At 38.9% G+C, this 20,542-nt stretch overlaps 1 protein-coding gene across 7 annotated transcripts in view; it reads right to left on the minus strand.

The window, feature by feature from the left end:
* arb2a (ARB2 cotranscriptional regulator A) overlaps positions 1-20,542 on the minus strand; it is a 450,847-nt gene that overhangs the window by 410,697 nt on the left and 19,608 nt on the right. For all 7 annotated transcript variants that reach the window (XM_062051000.1, XM_062051001.1, XM_062050995.1 and 4 more), the window contains one exon: positions 18,046-18,146. In XM_062051000.1, the coding sequence (XP_061906984.1) occupies positions 18,046-18,146 (101 nt within the window). The remainder of the gene's footprint in view (positions 1-18,045; positions 18,147-20,542) is intronic.

Consider the following 20,542-nt stretch of genomic DNA (forward strand, 5'->3'; position numbering starts at 1 on the left):
ATGAGAGTCATAAACATAGGCTGTCATGGTGTATTTACAGTATCATTATTGAGTAAACTTAGTACTTACTATCTGATTGATAAGGGTTGATTCAATATCCATGATTTACTCTAAATATTGTACTTAAAACTGAACAAATATTGATAGAACAGTGGCATTACCTCATATTTACAAGCATTTGATCACCCAAATCAATACAATGGATAGTCTACATGTTCAGTATATTATTTATTCCCTTTAACTAATCAAAAGGGCATTAGTAACGATTATCCCAATCGCAAAATGCAAATGACGATAAAACTAACTAGGGCTGCGCGATAAAACAATATCAATATATCTTGCGATACACACGTAATCAAAATCAATGAAAAATATGTTTGATAAAACGTTCAATATACACTACCGTTCAAAAGTTTGGGGTCACCCAAACAATTTTGTGGAATAGCCTTCATTTACCATTAGCCCACGTACAGTATGCAGAGAGCTTAATTGGTGACCTCACCAATGTGCTTTTGGAAGAATGGTCGAAAATTCCTATAAACACACTCCGCAACCTTGTGGACAGCCTTCTCAGAAGAATTGAAGCTGTAATAGCTGCAAAAGGTGAACCAACATCATATTGAACCCTATGGGTTATGAATGGGATGGCACTTCAAGTTCATATGTGAGTCAAGGCAGGTGGCCAAATACTTGAAGATGAACATCACCATTATTTATTTTTTTACAAACTTCATGAACAGTATACACTACCGTTCAAAAGTTTGGGGTCACCCAAACAATTTTGTGGAATAGCCTTCATTTCTAAGAACAAGAATAGACTGTCGAGTGTCAGATGAAAGTTCTCTTTTTCTGGCCATTTTGAGCGTTTAATTGACCCCACAAATGTGATGCTCCAGAAACTCAATCTGCTCAAAGGAAGGTCAGTTTTGTAGCTTCTGTAACGAGCTAAACTGTTTTCAGTTGTGTGAACATGATTGCACAAGGGTTTTCTAATCATCAATTAGCCTTCTGAGCCAATGAGCAAACACATTGTACCATTAGAACACTGGAGTGATAGTTGCTAGAAATGGGCCTCTATACACCTATGCAGATATTGCACCAAAATCCAGACATTTGCAGCTAGAATGGTCATTTACCACATTAGCAATGTATAGAGTGTATTTCTTTAAAGTTAAGACTAGTTTAAAGTTATCTTCATTGAAAAGTACAGTGCTTTTCCTTCAAAAATAAGGACATTTCAATGTGACCCCAAACTTTTGAACAGTAGTATATGTATTATTTTCTTTGTCGAAAGAAACAGGAAGTGGCGAAACAAAGTTGGTTGCATGAACAAAGGCACTAGCTAACCGAGCAACAAGTGACACGCTAATAGTCAATCGCATAACAGTACATCAACTATACAGTTTCGTTGCGCTGTCTTGATTTTGTTGATTTTCTGCATAAGGTGAAAACAAAAAATGAAAATGAGTGCTGCAGAGAGCGAATAAATTCTGGATTAAACAGGAAGTCATCTTGAAAGTATGGCAGTTTTGGGAATTTTTTCAAACGAACCGTGTTCAGACCAAGGCACTTGCGATCAGTAATACTCCACCACCTTGCACAACACCAGCACTAACAATGCAGAAAATAGTTCTACTTAGGTTTCTCTATGTTTACATTTTCACACTTCGCACTGTTGTGTATTTTGTATTTTATAAAGCATTTCAAGAGGTTATTGTTAAGTGTTCAATGTGATTTTATTTACATTGATGTTTTTTTGTGGTTGTGTAGACATTTCCTTTCCTCTCTAACTTGATAGCTTAGGGGATTATAATCAGAGGAAGTTTATATTTTAAATAAAAATGTTTACATTTAATATATATGTTTTTCCTGGTCCTAAAAATATATATATAACAATTGATATTGATTGATATAAAACACGTGTATTGTGATACAGTTTTCAGCCATATCGCCCAGCCCTAAAACTAACTATAGTTAAGGGTAAACGATAGCATCATCTAATTTGCATAATAGACCATGATGCAAAACAAGTCCAATATGTGATTAAGTCTGCTGTTGTTTGTGCTATGAGGTGTGTTAAGAAGTAGAGGTATGGTGCCATCTACTGTACGGAGCTGTAACGACAAGCTGCACATTGTAGGTAGTCCCATTATAATGTGTTTAATTGTGACAGGCCGCCACAAATAAATGAATGTATGGGGGACACTGCCTTTTACATTTCAACGTGGTTTGGCAATTATTCTTCTCTTGGACTGGCAAGCAAAAGCCACTGTTCTGATTTGATTCACAACTCAGAAAACAATGTCAACAAACTGCCGTACAAAATGCTTTATTGTTGCTTATCCGACTCATGTCTCCGGTGAAAGTCACAAGTAAATATGCAAACATTGGCATTGGCTTTCGGCTATGTCTAAAACCACATATGAAGTCAGCCAGTCCGAGGGGCGTTGGGATAAGCAGATTCCACTGTATGCATTACCACTAAAATGTTATACCACAATGATAGAGATGCTGCTCTCCTTTAGTGAGCTATCATTTGGGAAAAGACAACAGCAAACATTGGTACTTGTGTCACAAGTGTGGATTTCTCTATGTCTTCGTATTAGTCAGGTGCAAGGTATAAGCAGAAATACCTCTCATCTCAGTCTGTAGTGCAGCACTCTCTTCAAATGCCACTAAGCCCAACAAACTGGTGCGCAATAAAAGCCATTGAAGCCTATAGCATATAATGGAACTCAAAAAGGTGCTCTGTGCTGTCTACACCCAGAAAAGCATGTGTGCTTTTGCAGAAACTAGAGGATAGGGGAAAAAATGTAATCCCCCAAAACAATACACACAACAGAGGCAAGAACAACAAAGCATACTCAAAGAATGAGAATGCAAAAATGAGGGTGGGCATTAGGCAATATAAATATATTGTTTACTTTAAGTCAGACTTGTGTACAGTGAGAAAGTGATTTTAAAATAGGGCTTAGTGTTGTGAATTTGTGATCTGTCAGTCCATGTGGGAAACAAAGAGAGAGAGCGAAAGCCTGGCGTTATTCCCATGAGGTCTCTGTCATTCTGTCTGAGGAGCGAGGGATCTCCAGGGGGAGTGAAAGTTCTCAGCCTGACAGACTGTTTACACTCAGCAGAGTAAGATACTCCTCTTTGCCGCTCCCTCTCCTCTTCCCCTAATAGTCTCATAATGACCTCCTCAGGTGTTAACTGAGAAGCCAGTTGAGGGCTAATTCAAAGTAAAGTAGTAAATGCCACCATGGGCGACGGCGGTAGCGACAGATGCCAGCACAGACACTTCAGCATCCAATCCTTTGTGCTCTCTCCCCTTCTTTTCTGAATCCACTCTACCTCAACCTGCAGCCATTTTTGTTTGACTGGGCCTAATTCCTCCAGCAGTGTTTTGGGAGGGCAGTGTGGCTCGAAGAGGGTGATGATGGTGAATCAGGCAGGGCAGACAGCTGTTATTTACAGTCCATCTTTCTAGAGATTTCAGTAGGTTTGCCACAAAATGGTCCATAGGTCGTCTGGGGTCTCCTGATGCTTCAATTAAGTACAGGATAGAGCAGTGTTTTTCAACCACTGTGCCGCGGCACACTAGTGTGCCGTGAGATATTGGCGTGGGAAATTATGCAACTTCCCCTAATTGGTGCAAAAAATATTATTTGCAAATTAATAATTACAATCTGCAAATAAGGTGCCGTTGTCTAGTGTCTGTGCTGTATAGAGCCCGGCAGGGTAACCATGTAAAACTCCATATCAGTAGGTGGCAGCAGGTAGTTTATTGCTTTGTAGAAGTCGTAACGTGTCGAGGATGGTTTGTTGTGATACCAATATGCAGAGCACAGCAGGAGACGGCGTGCAGGTAAAAAGGTATGTGACGCTTAAAACAAAAATGAACAAAACGGAAAGGAAAAAGCAATGAAGCACAGGGATGGCTATGCAAAACGAAAGTAAAGCTGAACTGGCTACAAAGTAAACAAAAACAGAATGCTGGACGACAGCAAAGACTTACAGCGTGTGGAGCAGAGACAGCATCCACAAAGTACATCCATACATACTACAATCAACAATGACCCCACAAAGAAGGAAAGCGTCAGCACAACTGAAATAGTCTTGTTTGCCAATAGAAAGCAGGTCAGGCAATAGCACTCAAAGGAAGGCGTGTAGCTGCTACAGGAAAGCACCAACAAAACAGGAAAGGCCACTAAAATAACAGCGCAAGACAGGAACTAAAACACTTCACACAGAAAAACAACAACAAACTCAAAATAAAGCACGACACCCTGGTGGAGTTTCATTTGTTTACGTTTTCTGCTGTTGAAAAACACTGGGATAGAGTTCCTGATAGATGTCCGCTGTCATAAAAGCATCTTGTCCTAGGAATGTTTTAAACCAACATGTTGGCTGGCTTAAGTTCTCATTTTTTTATCAGTCACAGGATGTTCCTTTGACCTTTGCCTCAGGATTTTGTTTAAGGATTCCTACACCTGATCCAGGTGGTCACCACTATGACAACACCTATGATCCATTATGTGGGGACACAGAATGGGGAGGAATGTTGAAGGATAAGAGAGAGACAGCAGAGTCTGGAAGGGACGGGCAGGGAGAAAAACGAGAGCGAGGAAGAGATAAAGAGAAAACGAGACTGCTTTCTAATTCAGCCATCTGGCTTGCTTTACTTCATTATAATATTTTGGCTCCGCGAGTGTGTGTGCATGTATGTGCGTGCGTATGTGTGTGTGTTTGCAAATTTGTAAGTGCCTTCCATGCCACAGATGCAGGCAGAGCAGAGAAGAATCCTCGTTTATTAACAGCTTAATAGAGCTCCATCTGGGCCAGGCCCTGTGCTTGTGTTCCATCCGAAACATTCATCACCGAATCGCAGGAATTAGACTACAGCTGACACGGACACAGGCGGAGGTGACCCCGTCGCATCGAGCAACGACGCTCGCACACCTCGCACTGCATGAAAGCAGTTGTGTAGCTGCTGTGATGACAAATACATTCAAGAGACACAAACTTAGGTTAACTGAGATACTGTAGTAGACAATACTATGTCATTAGAAAGGGTATTGAAATAGTGACTTTACCTTATGTTGTCCTATACTTATGATGCTTCTAATCCACGTTTCACACACTTCCTTGTGGTCTACATAAAATGTGTTAAATATACTATTGTGTAAATGTTGCTCCACAGCACATACCCATTGTTTGGGTATGTATGCAAGCTGTTCGTTTGTGTAGGCGTTCCCGGATTGCAATTGAAATCACCCAAAATCCACCCTCTCCAAAAGTATTCCAATTAATTTTTTGAAAATGTACATTGTTAAATACACTATATTGCCATAATTATTTGGCCACCCTTCCAAATGATGAAAATCAGGTGTCCTAATCACTTGGCCCAGCCACAGGTGTATAAAATCAAGCACTTAGGCATGGAGACTGTTTGTACAAACATTTGTGAAAGAATGGGTCGCTCTAAGGAGCTCAGTGATTTCCAGCGTGGAACTGTCATAGGATGCCACCTGTGCAACAAATCCAGTCGTGAAATGCCCTCGCTCCTAAATATTCCAAAGTCAACTGTCGGCTTGGCACTCAGCTTCAAGGGTTGGAATTGGGGGTTAAATAACAAAAAATTATTCCCAGGCTTGGCCACCGCTGCTGCCCACTGCTCCCCTCACCTCCCAGGGGGTGAACAAGGGTGATGGGTCAAATGCAGAGAATAATTTTGCCACACCTAGTGTGTGTGAGACAATCATTGGTATTTTAACTTTAACTTTAATTATAAGAAAATGGAAGAGTTTGGGAACAACAGCAACTCACCAAGTGGTAGGCCACGTAAACTGACAGAGAGTGGTCAGCGGATGCTGAAGCGCATAGTGCAAAGAGGTCACCGACTTTCTGCACAGTCAGTTGCTACAGCTCCAAACTTCATGTGACCATACCATTAGCCCACGTACAGTATGCAGAGAGCTTAATTGGTGACCTCACCAATGTGCTTTTGGAAGAATGGTCGAAAATTCCTATAAACACACTCCGCAACCTTGTGGACAGCCTTCTCAGAAGAATTGAAGCTGTAATAGCTGCAAAAGGTGAACCAACATCATATTGAACCCTATGGGTTATGAATGGGATGGCACTTCAAGTTCATATGTGAGTCAAGGCAGGTGGCCAAATACTTGAAGATGAACATCACCATTATTTAATTTTTTACAAACTTCATGAACAGTATACACTACCGTTCAAAAGTTTGGGGTCACCCAAACAATTTTGTGGAATAGCCTTCATTTCTAAGAACAAGAATAGACTGTCGAGTGTCAGATGAAAGTTCTCTTTTTCTGGCCATTTTGAGCGTTTAATTGACCCCACAAATGTGATGCTCCAGAAACTCAATCTGCTCAAAGGAAGGTCAGTTTTGTAGCTTCTGTAACGAGCTAAACTGTTTTCAGATGTGTGAACATGATTGCACAAGGGTTTTCTAATCATCAATCACCTTCTGAGCCAATGAGCAAACACATTGTACGATTAGAACACTGGAGTGATAGTTGCTGGAAATGGGCCTCTATACACCTATGTAGATATTGCACCAAAAACCAGACATTTGCAGCTACAATAGTCATTTACCACATTAGCAATGTATAGAGTGTATTTATTTAAAGTTAAGACTAGTTTAAAGTTATCTTCATTGAAAAGTACAGTGCTTTTCCTTAAAAAATAAGGACATTTCAATGTGACCCCAAACTTTTGAACGGTAGTGTATATATATTCGCCGGTTAAGATTAGGTAGACCTTCCCACTTTCTGATTAATACAACGCTCTTTAACGTTCTGTCACTGCATGTTTTACATCAGTGTTGTTATATGAAAATAATACGTTATCTTACTTTATCTTGTGTTTCCTCAAACTGCAGGTCAAATCATTTTTTTTTTGCCTGTATGTGACCTGTGTCGAATTTTTCCATATCAATGTGAACAGTGCTATTTTGAATTATTCGACGCATGCCTCTTTCGAATGTGGATATAAATTGGATATGTATGCAATTCGACCAGAACATTTTCAAAAAACGGTAAGCATCATGATTTTTCGCCAAAATAAATGGTTATAAATAGTTGACAAATGAGCAGAAAACGGGGGAAAATTTAGGAACTCACGTCAGTGTTCCACCACTGATGTCTACGACTGCTCGCCGACACGCTCTTAAGAGTAAAATGTCTTGCCCTCTCCTTTTTAATCTTGCACGCACAATAAGTTTGGGTCAGAAAATGTTGATTTCGATTGCAGAAAATCCTTGAAATTGCTACAAATGCATCAGTACTGAGGCCAACGAGAATTAAAGCCATGTTTACTCCCATAAACACTGCAGGACGTGTGACGTCATGTCTGCATGCGGGTTTGTTTGTGTTTACAGTAGAAATCAAAACGACTACATGAAAAGATCGGAATTGACAAAAAAGTTCGAATTGGACATCCAACCCAGCAGTGTGAATGTAGCCAAAGTTTTTTTCGCAATGCAGCAATTTTGTAGTGGCACAAATGTCGGCGACAAAGTGTTTTATTTGATAGTATCTGTTTTATAAATATAGAGCAGGCGGGAGGGCATGAAACAAGAAGGAATATACGGAAGCCCCGGAGGCAAAATTCTTGCTCAGCTGAGGAGAAAAAGACAAGCTGACACAGCATGCAGAATGATGGCCAAAAGTATATCAGCCAATCCTTGACGTCACAAATGGCCGACTGTTAAAATAAATATACCAAAAGCCCGCGATCAGAGGCTTCCAAAACTGTGTGCAAGCTCGCTCCAAGATGCATGAACCTTATGATTTGACACTTTGGCATTGTTTAACACAAGTATCCAACATGTATAAGGCAGAAAAGAGGAAACCCATCACAGGTCCACTTCAACCATAGACAGAAAACCGCAGATGTCCTTTTTGCTACTGCCAAATACTGAAATTTAGTGAGGAGCCTTCAGAAATGCATCAGTAAATGAGCTCATTTAGAAAGATGAAGAAAGCGAAAGAGAGATTTGATTCATTTACCAAAAAATCACAAGGAGGCTTGGAGTTAGTTATATTTTCCTGCAATACCATTTTGACAATTGCCAAAACACAGATGCCTCTCTGATACAAAGATTCTGCGTTAGGGTAATGCATTGTAGAAAACACAGACTGGCGCAACATAATACTTATCTGAGCAACAAGCCTTGTGAAGTGACGGACAATGATCCACTACTCAAAAGGTTCAGTTTGGGAGAGTTGGGGATTTTTTCTGTATGATAAAAGTATATCCATTAAAAAACGTGTGAGAAGTGATTACTACACAAACCCCAAAAGCATCATCAAATGATGCAAAAGTAGCTTCAGCACAAGAGCTGTATTATTTACGCCTTAACAATGACAATACTACCGTTTTTAAAAGATACCACCATCAGAGGTGTCATTAATGCCAATGTTCAATTATAAGGTAATTGTAATGTAGAACTGTCAAGGAATGATGACATTTCTCAATAAAACCATAAATTCAAACTGATTACAAAGTCTACAAAGTAGGGTTGTACGGTATACCGGTACCAGTATAGTACCGCGGTACTAATGAATCAAAAACGGTAATATACTCTGTTTGAAAAGTACCGGTTCCCCATTTAATTTTTTTTACAGGCATGACGGCGCGTCGTCGTCATGTCGTGACATTGCTGGTTTTACGAGCAGAGGAGCATGTTCGGCAGCGCACAATCATATAGTACTTACAAGCAGAGACAGTGTGTAGACAGAAAATGGAGAACGGACGCATTTTGGGCTAAAAACTAAAGATAAGTGTGAAGTTATAACACTGAAACGCCCTCAGGAAGAGGTGCTTTAAGACATAGCTAGTTAGAGGCAAAATTCCATCCGCAGTCGGCAGTGTTTTAGCTACTTCTAAATCACTAATCCTCGCCCCCATGGCGAAAAATAAAGTGAGTTTCTTACAAGCACCATTATCACTGGAGGACAAGGAATAGCTAAACATGCTTCACTACACACCGAATGAGGATACAATAGCTCACTGGCGTCACAATGTAAACAAATAGCATGGGTAGATGTACACCTGACATCCACTGTAATGATATCAAGTACAAGAGCCTATGTAGTTTATAGTACTATGATTAAATCAATATTTTTTATCGTCACAAAATATTTTCTTTTTTTTTGTATTCATATTATGTTTATAAACTCAGGAAATACCTCCCTGGACACATGAGGACTTTGAATATGACCAATGTATGATCCTCTGACTACTTGGTATCGAATCGATACCCAAATGTGTGGTATCATCCAAAACTAATCTAAAGTATCAAACAACAGAAGAATAAATGATTATTACATTTTAACAGAAGTGTAGATAGAACATATTGAAACGGAAAACAAGCAGATATTAACAGTAAATGAACAAGTAGATTAATAAGAATGTTTTACAGTTTGTCCCTCATAATGTTGACAAAATATTAGAATGATAAATGACACAATATGGTACTGCATACGTCAGCAGACTAATTAGCAGCCTTTGTTTTATTTACGTACAACTAAAAGACAAGTTGTCTAGTATGTTCACTATTTTATTTAAGGACAAAATTGTTCTTCCATTGCAATAAGGAACATATGTTTAATGTACCCTAAGATGTTTTGTTAAAATAAAGCCAATAATGCCATTTTTGTGTGGTCCCCCTTATTTAGAAAAGTATCGAAATACATTTTGGTACCAGTACCAAAATATTGGTATCGAGACAACCCTAGTACAAAGTTAAATATATAGTTATTAACTGTTGGAATGTGTTATGTTAACAATAATCTGTGAGTGCAGGTATATCTGATGCAGTGGCCAAAGTTGAGTGACAAGTCTGCAAATGTAATACTTCCACACACACACACACACACACACTCCTACAATGTGCACAACACGTACGGAATGTTAAAAAATAGTTTCCATTAAGTAACAAACAGGAGCGCACATTTACTGCCATGCCTTTAATTTGGAGGACATCACATCACCATCAACACTCTCCATGAGTCCCTCCATTCAGACAAGGTTGAAGTGCAAATTGGACATCTGGTGCTGTGATGCGTCTGACAATACAGCCAGGGCCCCCCCAGACACATCACCACCATGAAGACATAAGAAATGGTGAGAGAAAGAGCGGAGGAAAGATGGACAGAGGTGTGGAAGAAGGGACGTCGGACCAACCATATGCCTCACATTCAGAAGAAAAATAACAACACAGCGCACTATCCCCTGGCTCCAGTTGGCAAACCAAGGTAACATTATGGGGACGGCGTGGCGCGGTTGGCAGAGTGGCCGTGCCAGCAACATGAGGGTTCCTGGTTCGATCCCCACCTTCTACCAACCTCGTCACGTCCGTTGTGTCCTTGAGCAAGACACTTCACCCTTGCTCCTGATGGGTCGTGGTTAGGGCCTTGCATGGCAGCTCCCGCCATCAGTGTGTGAATGTGTGTGTGAATGGGTGAATGTGGAAATAGTGACAAAGCGCTTAGAGTACCTTGAAGGTAGAAAAGCGCTATACTATTATAACCCATTTACCATTTACCATTTATTTAACACCATCTATCAGATAAAAAAACTCCACAATTATCAACATCTTAATGTGTTCAGTTTGAACATTACGTTCAGTGACGTCATACTCTTCCTGCTCATGCTAAATAAAGATAATCCTACTAAATTAAACTATTGATTGACTGAATACCGCAACACATACTGTGTCTAGATAACATAAACCAAAAAAACATTTGACACAGCAACAGACATAGCATTTATTTATTAGGTATCTTGACTTAATGGCCATTAGCAGACAGACAATGCAGTGGTGTCTTCTCAATCTTCTGTGCGTATATTCTCTCATGACCAAAGCTGAATTCAACACTATTCAATGTTTCCCCTCTGATGCTTCTGTTAAGGTTTTAATCATGTGATGAACACACATTTGCATACATACAGCATGACTACTATTTATGCCTCCAAATATGTGGCCACCCATTAGATTCATGAATTTGGGACATTTTGATGCATGTTGTATTTTTATTGGTATCTGCATCTCCGTTAGACCAGTGTTGTACGGTGCGGAAAATGTACTCGCGAATGCGAATAAAAATAGACTCTACAACTTTAGAAAAAATAAACTGTTGCACATGTGCAAAAAGGGATTTCAACCCGTTTGTCGAATTTTGCTCCGAAAATAAATCCATCCACATTTGAAAACGAGAGTAAAATGTTTGCCTATCTGTATAGCATGTTTGAAATAAATTCAAACCATAACCAAATGATTGATCACCCACGCTGACAGGTGTGTGTATCCACTAGGGTTGTACGGTATACTGGTATTAGTATAGTACCGCGATACTAATGAATCATATTCGGTACTATACCGTCTCTGAAAAGTACCGGTCCGCCAACCACTCCACGCCCCCGTCGTCGTCACGTCGTGTCTTTGCTGGTTTACGAGCAGAGGAGCATGTTCGGCAGCCCACAATCACGGAGTACTTACAGACACAGTGTGTAGACAGAAAAGGGAGAACGGACGCATTTTGGCCTAAAAATTAACGATAAATGTGAAGTTATAACACTGAAACACCCTCAGGAAGAGGTGCTTTAAGACATGGCTAGCTAGCTAGCTAGCGGCTAAAGTCCAGCCCTAGTCGGCAGTGTTTTAGCTACTTCTAAATTACTAATCCTCACCTCCATGGCGACAAGTAAAGTAAGTTTCTTACAAGAATCATCGATGCAGGATGAGGAATAGCTAAACATGCTTCACTACACACCGTAGCTAACTGGTGTCAAACTGTAAACAAACGCCATTGGTGGATCTACACATGACATACACTGTAATGATATCAAGTACAGTAGCGTATTTAGTCGATACTATGATTACGTTAATATTTTTGGCCATCACAACATCTTCTTTCGTTTAAAAAAAATGCATATTATGTTTATAAACTCAGGAAATATGTCCGTGGACACTTGAGGACTTTGAATATGACCAATGTATGATTATGTAACGACTTGGTATCAGATTGATACCCAAATTTATGGTATCATCCAAAACTAATGTAAAGTATCAAACAACAGAAAAATAAGTGATTATTACAGTTTAACAGTAGTGTAGATAGAACATGTTAAAAGAGAAAGTAAGCAGATATTAACAGTAAATGAACCAGTAGATTAATAATTCATTTTCTACCACTTGTCCTTAATAATTTTGACAAAATAATAGAATGGAGAATGACACAATATGTTACTGCATATGTCAGCAGCTAAATTAGGAGACTTTGTTTGCTTACTTACTAATAGAAGACAAGTTGTCTTGTCTTCTATATTGTCTTCGCCACGCCGTGGGAGAGTGGCCGTGCCAGCAATCTGAGGGTTACTGTTCAATCCCCACCTTCTACCATCCTAGTCACGTCCGTTGTGTCCTTGGGCAAGACACTTCACCCTTGCTCCTGATGGGTCCTGGTTAGCGCCTTGCATGGCAGCTCCCGCCATCAGTGTGTGAATGTGTGTGTGAATGGGTGAATGTGGAAATACTGTCAAAGCGCTTTGGGCTCCTTAAAAAGGGGTAGAAAAGCGCTATACAAGTACAACCATTTACATTTACATTTATTTGTATGTTCACTATTTCATTTAAGGACAGAATTGCAATAAGAAACATATGCTTAATGTACCCTAAGATGTTTTGTTAAAATAAAGCCAATAATGCATTTTTTTGTTTTGCCCTTTATTTAGAAAAGTACCGAAAAGTACTGAAAAGTATCGAAATAATTTTGGTATCGGGACAACACTAGTATCGACCCCACCCCACCTGCGCCACGCACAGAGGGTAGCGGGGTTGCTCCTCCTCGCTCACACACTCGATCCAACACGGATGAAACTAGATCTGAGTTGAAGGAACTGGTCAGTAAAATACAACGTTTTTTTTTTACACAAACTGTACTGCGCGCTCATAACTACAAGGGTTGGAGGGAATATTACATTAATATAACAACAAATCAATGATAGAAGTGATAAACTTGCCATCCAAACAATACCCCGTTTGTTGACAAGAACATACAGCCATGGAAACACATTCAATATATTTATTAAGCAGAGGTAACACAAACCAGTGAAAGAGTCAAAAGAGCTGCCGTCAAAGCCGACAAAAACGGTCGCTGCTAGCCTGCGAAGCTAAGAAAAACAGCTCAAGCTACTGAGGGTGGATTTGCTGACGTCACACGACACTAGGCAAAAAGCACCGCCTTTTAAAAGGCATAAGCACATACTGAAACTTATCTTAACTGCACTATGCCAGATATTTGAAGTTCATTTTTGAAGTAACACATTAATTAATTTCCCTATTAATTATGTATATGTATTAAAGAATAATGTGGTTATTAGTTCAATTAATTTTTAATAAAGTAAGGAGTAACTATAATTAATGACTTTTTAAGATTAATTATCAGAACATAGCCTGTCACACAGCATCATGAAGCAGTTGGCGGGTTGGTGTTCCTGGCTAAAATATGTTTGTATGTCCTATAATATTGTTTACCTATAAAAACACCATTGTTAGAGGTCAATTATTTTCATGTTGCTGCTGACGTTTAAACATGTCCTCTTAAACCAGAGCACTTTATTTCACATGTTGTTCTTTTGTGGGTTTTTTAGCTGAAGAATTGAGCATAGCTAAATGTATTTTTTAAAGAAGATTAGAGATTATATTTGACTTTTCTTGTATTATTTTCAAGGCTTTTTCTTTTTTCGTATCTCAAAACACCTCTTAAGTTGGGGTCCTATTATGCAAACCTATTTTTCTTACTTGTTGGTACCTATTTTTGTGAATTTGGGAACCCCATCAGTCCTGAAAATTAAAAAATAAGTCATGGTGGACATATTTATTTACATCAACGAATATTTCCATTTATGGGTTAGATTATGGGCAAAACTATATGGATATGAGTTTTGATCCATATTGCCGAGCCCTACACTCGTGTTAGCAACTGTTTTAGCAACTGTTTAGGGATGTTCTCTGTGTTTAATTGAGCGTTACAGTAGGGCCTTATCATAGCATTGTGTGTATATGTATGATAGCACATGTATGAGTGTTAATAATGGAATTGTGATATGAAAGACATTTCATATTGCTACAAAAAATGCTCGATGCTACAAAAGTAATCTGTGCTACTAATTTTTTTCATTTTGTAGTACCGGTGCTAGTAGTGAAAAAGCTAAGTGTAAAACGCTGCGTTGGACGCTTTGAGTTAGAGCATTAGCAGGCAGAAGGAGTGCAGAGAAGCCCTCACAGAATGCTGGCTCTCAAAGGAGACACTTTCTACCTGTGTTAGAAGTGATAAAAACAGCCCGGTAATCCCACAAACGCGTCGATCACTTTGCTTTGAACTTCAAAGAACACACACAACAATTAATAGCAGCATGGGTGGATTTGAATAAAAGGGAAAAAATGATTACGAAACAACATTTGCTCATTATCTAAATGCAATGCCATGTGGTTATTAGAAACTGTTGGGCAGAGAGTACTTACAAATAAAATTCACACTGATTAGTCCCCCAGATGGCCACCAATCAGCGTGCAAAAGAAACCCTTAAAGCAGACCTGTGATGATGTTCCTCTTTTCTGACTTATACATTTGGTACAATGTTGGATACTCGTGTTAAACAATGCCAAAGCGTCATTTACGCCGTCAGTCTCTGAATTCAATTATATAAGTTACTATGGGAGGGTGATCCTATCTGAGGAGAGCTGGACAGAGATTTTAAGTAGAGTTCATAAGTCTTCTATTTGTGCTATAAACAGCCTTATTCAATGCAAGCTAATACATTGTGGCTATTATACCAAGGTTCTGCTGGCTAAGATGTGTGACGGAATATTGGTATTATGTGATCGGTGTCAACAGTCTAACTGTGCAGTTATTGGACTGAAATCTTTAATTATTTGTCTTTGGTAATTGGTGAAAAGATTGAACCAAATCCTCTTTAAGTGGACTATTTGGGGTAGCACCTCAGTCATCTACCCTTAGCAAATCCAAAAATAATCTTGTAGGAGTTTACTACTTAGTTGGTTAGAAGACACATTATGTTGAATTGGAAGGCAACAAAGCCTCCTTGCCACACCCGCTGTATTTTCTCAAACTGGAGAACCGTTGTTCTGTGAAGTTTTAGGAAGTATGGGGATGGTTTCCAAAATTATGTAAAAAAGACTGATTTTAGATTGTACCCCGATTGAAAAGTAAATGAAAGGTAGATAATTGATGAGCCTTTTGTCTGTGTTTGTGTATTGCTGCACCGTGTTGGGGACATTCAGTTGTTTGTGGCTTCATGTCAATATTTGCCTGTACTTATTTGACTGCCGTGACTTGTTTTGTTTTTTTGTAGTTTATTATTTTTATTTTATTTTATATATAATTTTTGTGAGTTACTTGTCTGGGGGAGAAAAAAAAGAACATTTGACATTTGTTCAAGTGTATTTCTGGACTGTATATGTAAAAAATCCAATAAGCAAATGTTTAAAAAACAATCCAAAGCGTCAAATCAGAAGTTAATGCATTCGGGCTTCAGCTCTCCTGCAGTTTTGGATGCCTCTGAACACTGTGTTATGCAGTCTTTTTTTAACAGTGAGCCATTTGTGACATCACAGATTGATGGACATACTTATGTGGGCATCCTAGTAAATTTTGTCTGCCAGCCTCCTCCCCCTCTGCTGTATTCAGACTGCTGCCTGCAGGCTCCCGTGCTATTCTTTTTTGTCTGATGCCTGCCCGCCTGCTCTGATGTCTCAAAATAAATACTTCCGTGTTGATTTGTCTACAGCATTTTATACGGGATCATTTTGTCAACATGGGCCAGAACAAAGTTGGATTATCTCCTAAACTCAGATGAAAAAGATGGCGGTATAGCAACAATTCTACATTTCTTGGTTTGAGGGACCACAGAAAAAGATAGAATACAGTATTATTTTCATCAAATCAAGGTGACATAAATGCTGGTCAATGTAGCTTTTTTTTCAATGCGGCACTGTGCACAACACAAGGTGTACCTAATGTTGTGATCAGTAAATCTGTATACAGTGGTACCTCAATGTACGAGTAATTTGACAAATGAGCTGTCTCTCAACTTTTTGTTGTTTAAGTTGTGAGCATATCTTGAGTAACGAGCCCATCTCGCCACCGGTTTAGGTAATATTTGTCAGAGAATTGTACCATTTGGGCAATAAAGAGGTAATATATTGTTATACGTTGTTGTTCCTGTTACAAGATTGACACAATTCTGCCCTCTAACCACCCGAAATGAGAAATTTGGTGCGTTTGAGAGGACGCGGAAGACCGTTTTGGAGGAACAAAAAACATTAAAAACATGTTAAGAAAAACACGAGAGCCTACCGGTTAGCAGCCAGCCAGCGTCAGTTCGTGTCACAAGAAGCTGCAGCCATCCTCCGCGGCATGCAGCCACAAAGGTCCAAATCCATATCCATAAAAATATTAAGAAGCTGCCTTGTTTCAGTTAGTTTGATCTAATCCTGACTTAAAAAACTGGACAATCCAGCGTTACTTTTGGTACACAGACATATTGCTTGTTGTAAGTGCTGACCTCTCCTGTCCATCAATAGAATATATCTGTGAGGAACATAAACAATGATTCCATAGTTCCTAATGTTATCAATCAATCAATGTTTATTTATATAGCCCTAAATCACAAGTGTCTCAAAGGGCTGTACAAGCCACAACGACATCCTCGGTACAGAGCCCACATATACGACGAAGAAGCAGCCTGGAGGAGACACCTACAAAAGTCTTAGGTAAATACTGAACAATATTATTGCATGTATTTTATAAATACAAATATATAAATGTTAAATTTTCACTCATGTTTTTCAAGCAATATTTCCTGTCTAAAAGTTTGCTTTTCTTTTAAAAAGGCATGTTACATGTTGAAATAGTGGTGTGGGCCAAGCACAGATTAAAATGATTTCATTTCATTTCGATGGGCAGGGCTAATTTGAGATACAAGTGTTTTAAAATATTAGGTCAGTCGCGGAACATGTTGTAAGCTGAGGTACCACTGTACGGTTTTAGAAGTTTATTTTCGACCAAAGTCTTAAAGAAATAACGGTTATGTTTGTCTTCAAGATATATGTTCAATAGGGAACATTTTCAAAAGAAAAATCCTGATAGAGGTTGGGGCGCGCAATCTAAAGGGAAGACTGACTCAGAAAGTGTGTTGAAAATGTGATTGTGGAGCAACATTTATACCAAAGCATGTCCAATACACATTATCTAGACCACAAGGAAGTGTGTTACATCTAGATTAGAGTCATCATAGGACCCCAAGGCTTTGAGGTTTGATAACTTTCGGTGTTGATCTCCAGCAAGACAAAATGGACAAAAGCATATGTGAAGAGCGACAATTTTCAGAGAATGCGCCGGACTTAGGCAGATCGGTCATCTTTCCAGCGCTGGTATTGCTACTGTTTGTACTTACTCTTTGGTATAGAATACATTTATAATCTTCAATTCTAGTCATCTGGCTTTATTCAGACATATTTTAAATGAAATAATCTGGGAGGACTTTGCCCTTAAAAGGGAGGTTCTGAAAAATACTGTATGTAATATCATTACTATCTCTCTTGTGCAGCTCTACAATTATCGTACTTCAGGCCGATGTTTTTTAACAAAATCAGGATCTGGCCAAAACGTACAGAACTCTGGAGAAATAGCAACACTATGTTGTCCTCACATGATTAAACTAAACAGTGAAAATGAAAGTCAGGCTTAATGCGCGCTCAACTTGTGGACAGTGGTACTAAGTTAACAGTGCGTGATATGCAGGAAGGAGAGGGAGACACACATACTGGTGCTTTAAATGTATTGTTTATCTCTTATCAAAAGTTTAGTTTGATTGAACCACAGCACATGCCAGTCCAACCATGTACTTGGGTGTTGGTTGTTATAATATCAAACCTGCATAGATAGACAATGCAAAGTTTTTAGGACCTATATTTTTTTTGCCTACCTCGCCGAGAGCTTCATAACGTTTCTGGTTCCAGCGGTGGAGATCTTCTCTTACGTTGAAGATAAAAGGTTCTTGTGTCTTTATGTGCCGAAGCTGTCCGTCTGTGGGAGGACAAAGAATGTGTACAGGAGTTTCAAATTATAATTCAAACATCAATCAATCAATCAATGTTTATGACCAACAATACCAACTAAATGAGGCAATTCCTGTAGGAATTGCATGTGAATGCTCCAATGCTGAAGTTGAAGTGAAATGCTGACAGAATGTAGTAAGAATGTAGGAATAGTTTTAATGTTGGAATGGTTTGAATGTTGAAAAGCTGACGCTGAACTGAAATGCTAATGGAACGTAAGATGAATGTAGAAATGGTTTAAATGTTGAAATCATTTAAACGCTGACATAGTTTGAATATTGGAATGGTTTGAATGTTGAAGAGTTTGAATTTCCAGGTAAAACGGAATTTGGTTTGGAACTTGGGAAAGTGTTAGTTTGAATGTCCAAGATGAGTGGAATGTGTTGATGTTGGAATGGTTTGAATAGGTTGAAAAATGTGGGAATTGTGCAACTTGGAAAAATGTCCCATTAATTTCAATAGGAACTTCCTGGAAATTTGGGAATTTTGAGAAAAGTGGGATTTAAAAAAAAAATGATAAGGAGCATGAATGTCCCGAATGAGCTGAATTGGTTGGTGTTGGAATTGTTGAAATCGGTCAAGAAATGTAGAAGTAACAGTTTTTAATTGAGAAATTCCTGGAATTTTGGGTAAACCAGGAAATGTTCTAGTTCCTTAACCAACTTGGTTTTTGTCCTTAATATGAGGAGTGTTTTGACGGTGGAACGGTTGAAATGGGTTGAAAAATGTGAAAGGTGTAGTCCAACTTAAGAAGGGTGGAAATAGGTTACCAAAAAACGGGAATTCCTGGAAATTTGTTGAATGTGGAAAAATGGTAGTTTGGATGTCCAGGATGAGTTGAATGTGTTGAAGGTAGAATGGTTTGAATCGGTTGAAGAACGTGGGAATTGTGGAAGTTTGAAAAATGACCAATTCATTTTGAATGGGGAAAATGAAAAAAAAAAAAGGAATTATGGGAAATCCGGGAATTTTTTTTAGAATTGTTGAAGTAGAGCACACAATTCTTGAACAGGCTGAATATTTTGAAGTTGGAACGGTTTGAATCAGATGGAAAATGCGGGAATTGTGGAACTTTGAAGAATGTCCCATTGAATTTTTGAAATTTCTGAAAAATTAGGAATTTCGGGAAAAGCGGGAATTTTTTTGAAAATGGTTAAAAACTTGAATGTTCTGAATAAGATTAAATGGTTTGTGTTACCATTTTTCGAATCGGTCGAGAAATGTTGAAGTAGTAACATGATGAATTGAGAAACGGTATTACAGAATTCCTGGAATTTCGGGAAAACCGGGAATTCTTCAAGTTCAAAAACAACTTCGATTTTTGTCCTGATGAAGAGAAATGTTTTAAAGTTGAAGTTAAGGTGCCAATTATTGTCACACACACTAGGTGCGGTGAAATTATCCTCTGCATTTGACCCATCCCCACAGGGGAGCAGTGAGCCGCAGCGGTGGCCGCGCTTGGGAATCATTTGGTGATTTAACCCCCAATTCCAACCCTTGATGCTGAGTGCCAAGCAGGGAGGTAATGGGTCCCATTTTTATAGTCTTAGGTATGATTCGGCCAGGGTTTGAACTCACGACCTACCAATCTCAGGGCGGACACTGAGCAGGTATTTGATGGTGGAACGGTTGAAATGCGTTGAAAATTGTGGAAGGAGTAGTTGCCAGAAAAATGGGTGGAAATAGGGCTTTGGAAAAGGAGAAATTCTGCAAAATCCTGGAATTTGTTTTAACTTGAAAAGATGATAGATTGAATTTCCAGAAAGGTGGAATGTGTTGAAGGTGGAATGGTTTGAATAGGATGAAAAATGTGGAGATGGTGAAAGTTTGAATAATGGCCAATTCATTTTGAATGGGAAAAATGTCCCGGAAAACCTGGAATTCTGGGAAATCTGGGAATTTGGGGAATTCATCAGGGAAAAGCCTGCGATTCCCGAATAGGCTGAACAGTTTGAATTTGAAACGGTTTGAATTGGGTGAAAAATGTAGAAGTAGAGCTCGCCAAAATCTGGAGAAGAAGAAGAATAAGGTGTAAGCTGAAGAATAGATTATTATTGTGTGAATGCTTTAAAACATTCACACAATAATAATATATAGATTAATTTTGGTGTAGAAAACCTGCTTTGGAGCATTCACACAACTATGCTCATTTCCACATGTATGCATTTACTGAACTGCAGACAATAGCAGGCACAGGTCAGAACAGATTTTTGGTGTTTATTTAATTATTAAGTAAAAAAGACGACCGACAATAACTGAGGCACAGTGCCTATTACAGCAGAGGCCACTGTACCACAATACTCCTGGAATGTCACACACATTAGACCCATGAAATCCAGTCAAATTATGTGGGAACTGCTCTTC

This window comes from Entelurus aequoreus, linkage group LG06, assembly GCF_033978785.1.
Source record: "Entelurus aequoreus isolate RoL-2023_Sb linkage group LG06, RoL_Eaeq_v1.1, whole genome shotgun sequence".
NCBI lineage: Eukaryota > Metazoa > Chordata > Actinopteri > Syngnathiformes > Syngnathidae > Entelurus > Entelurus aequoreus.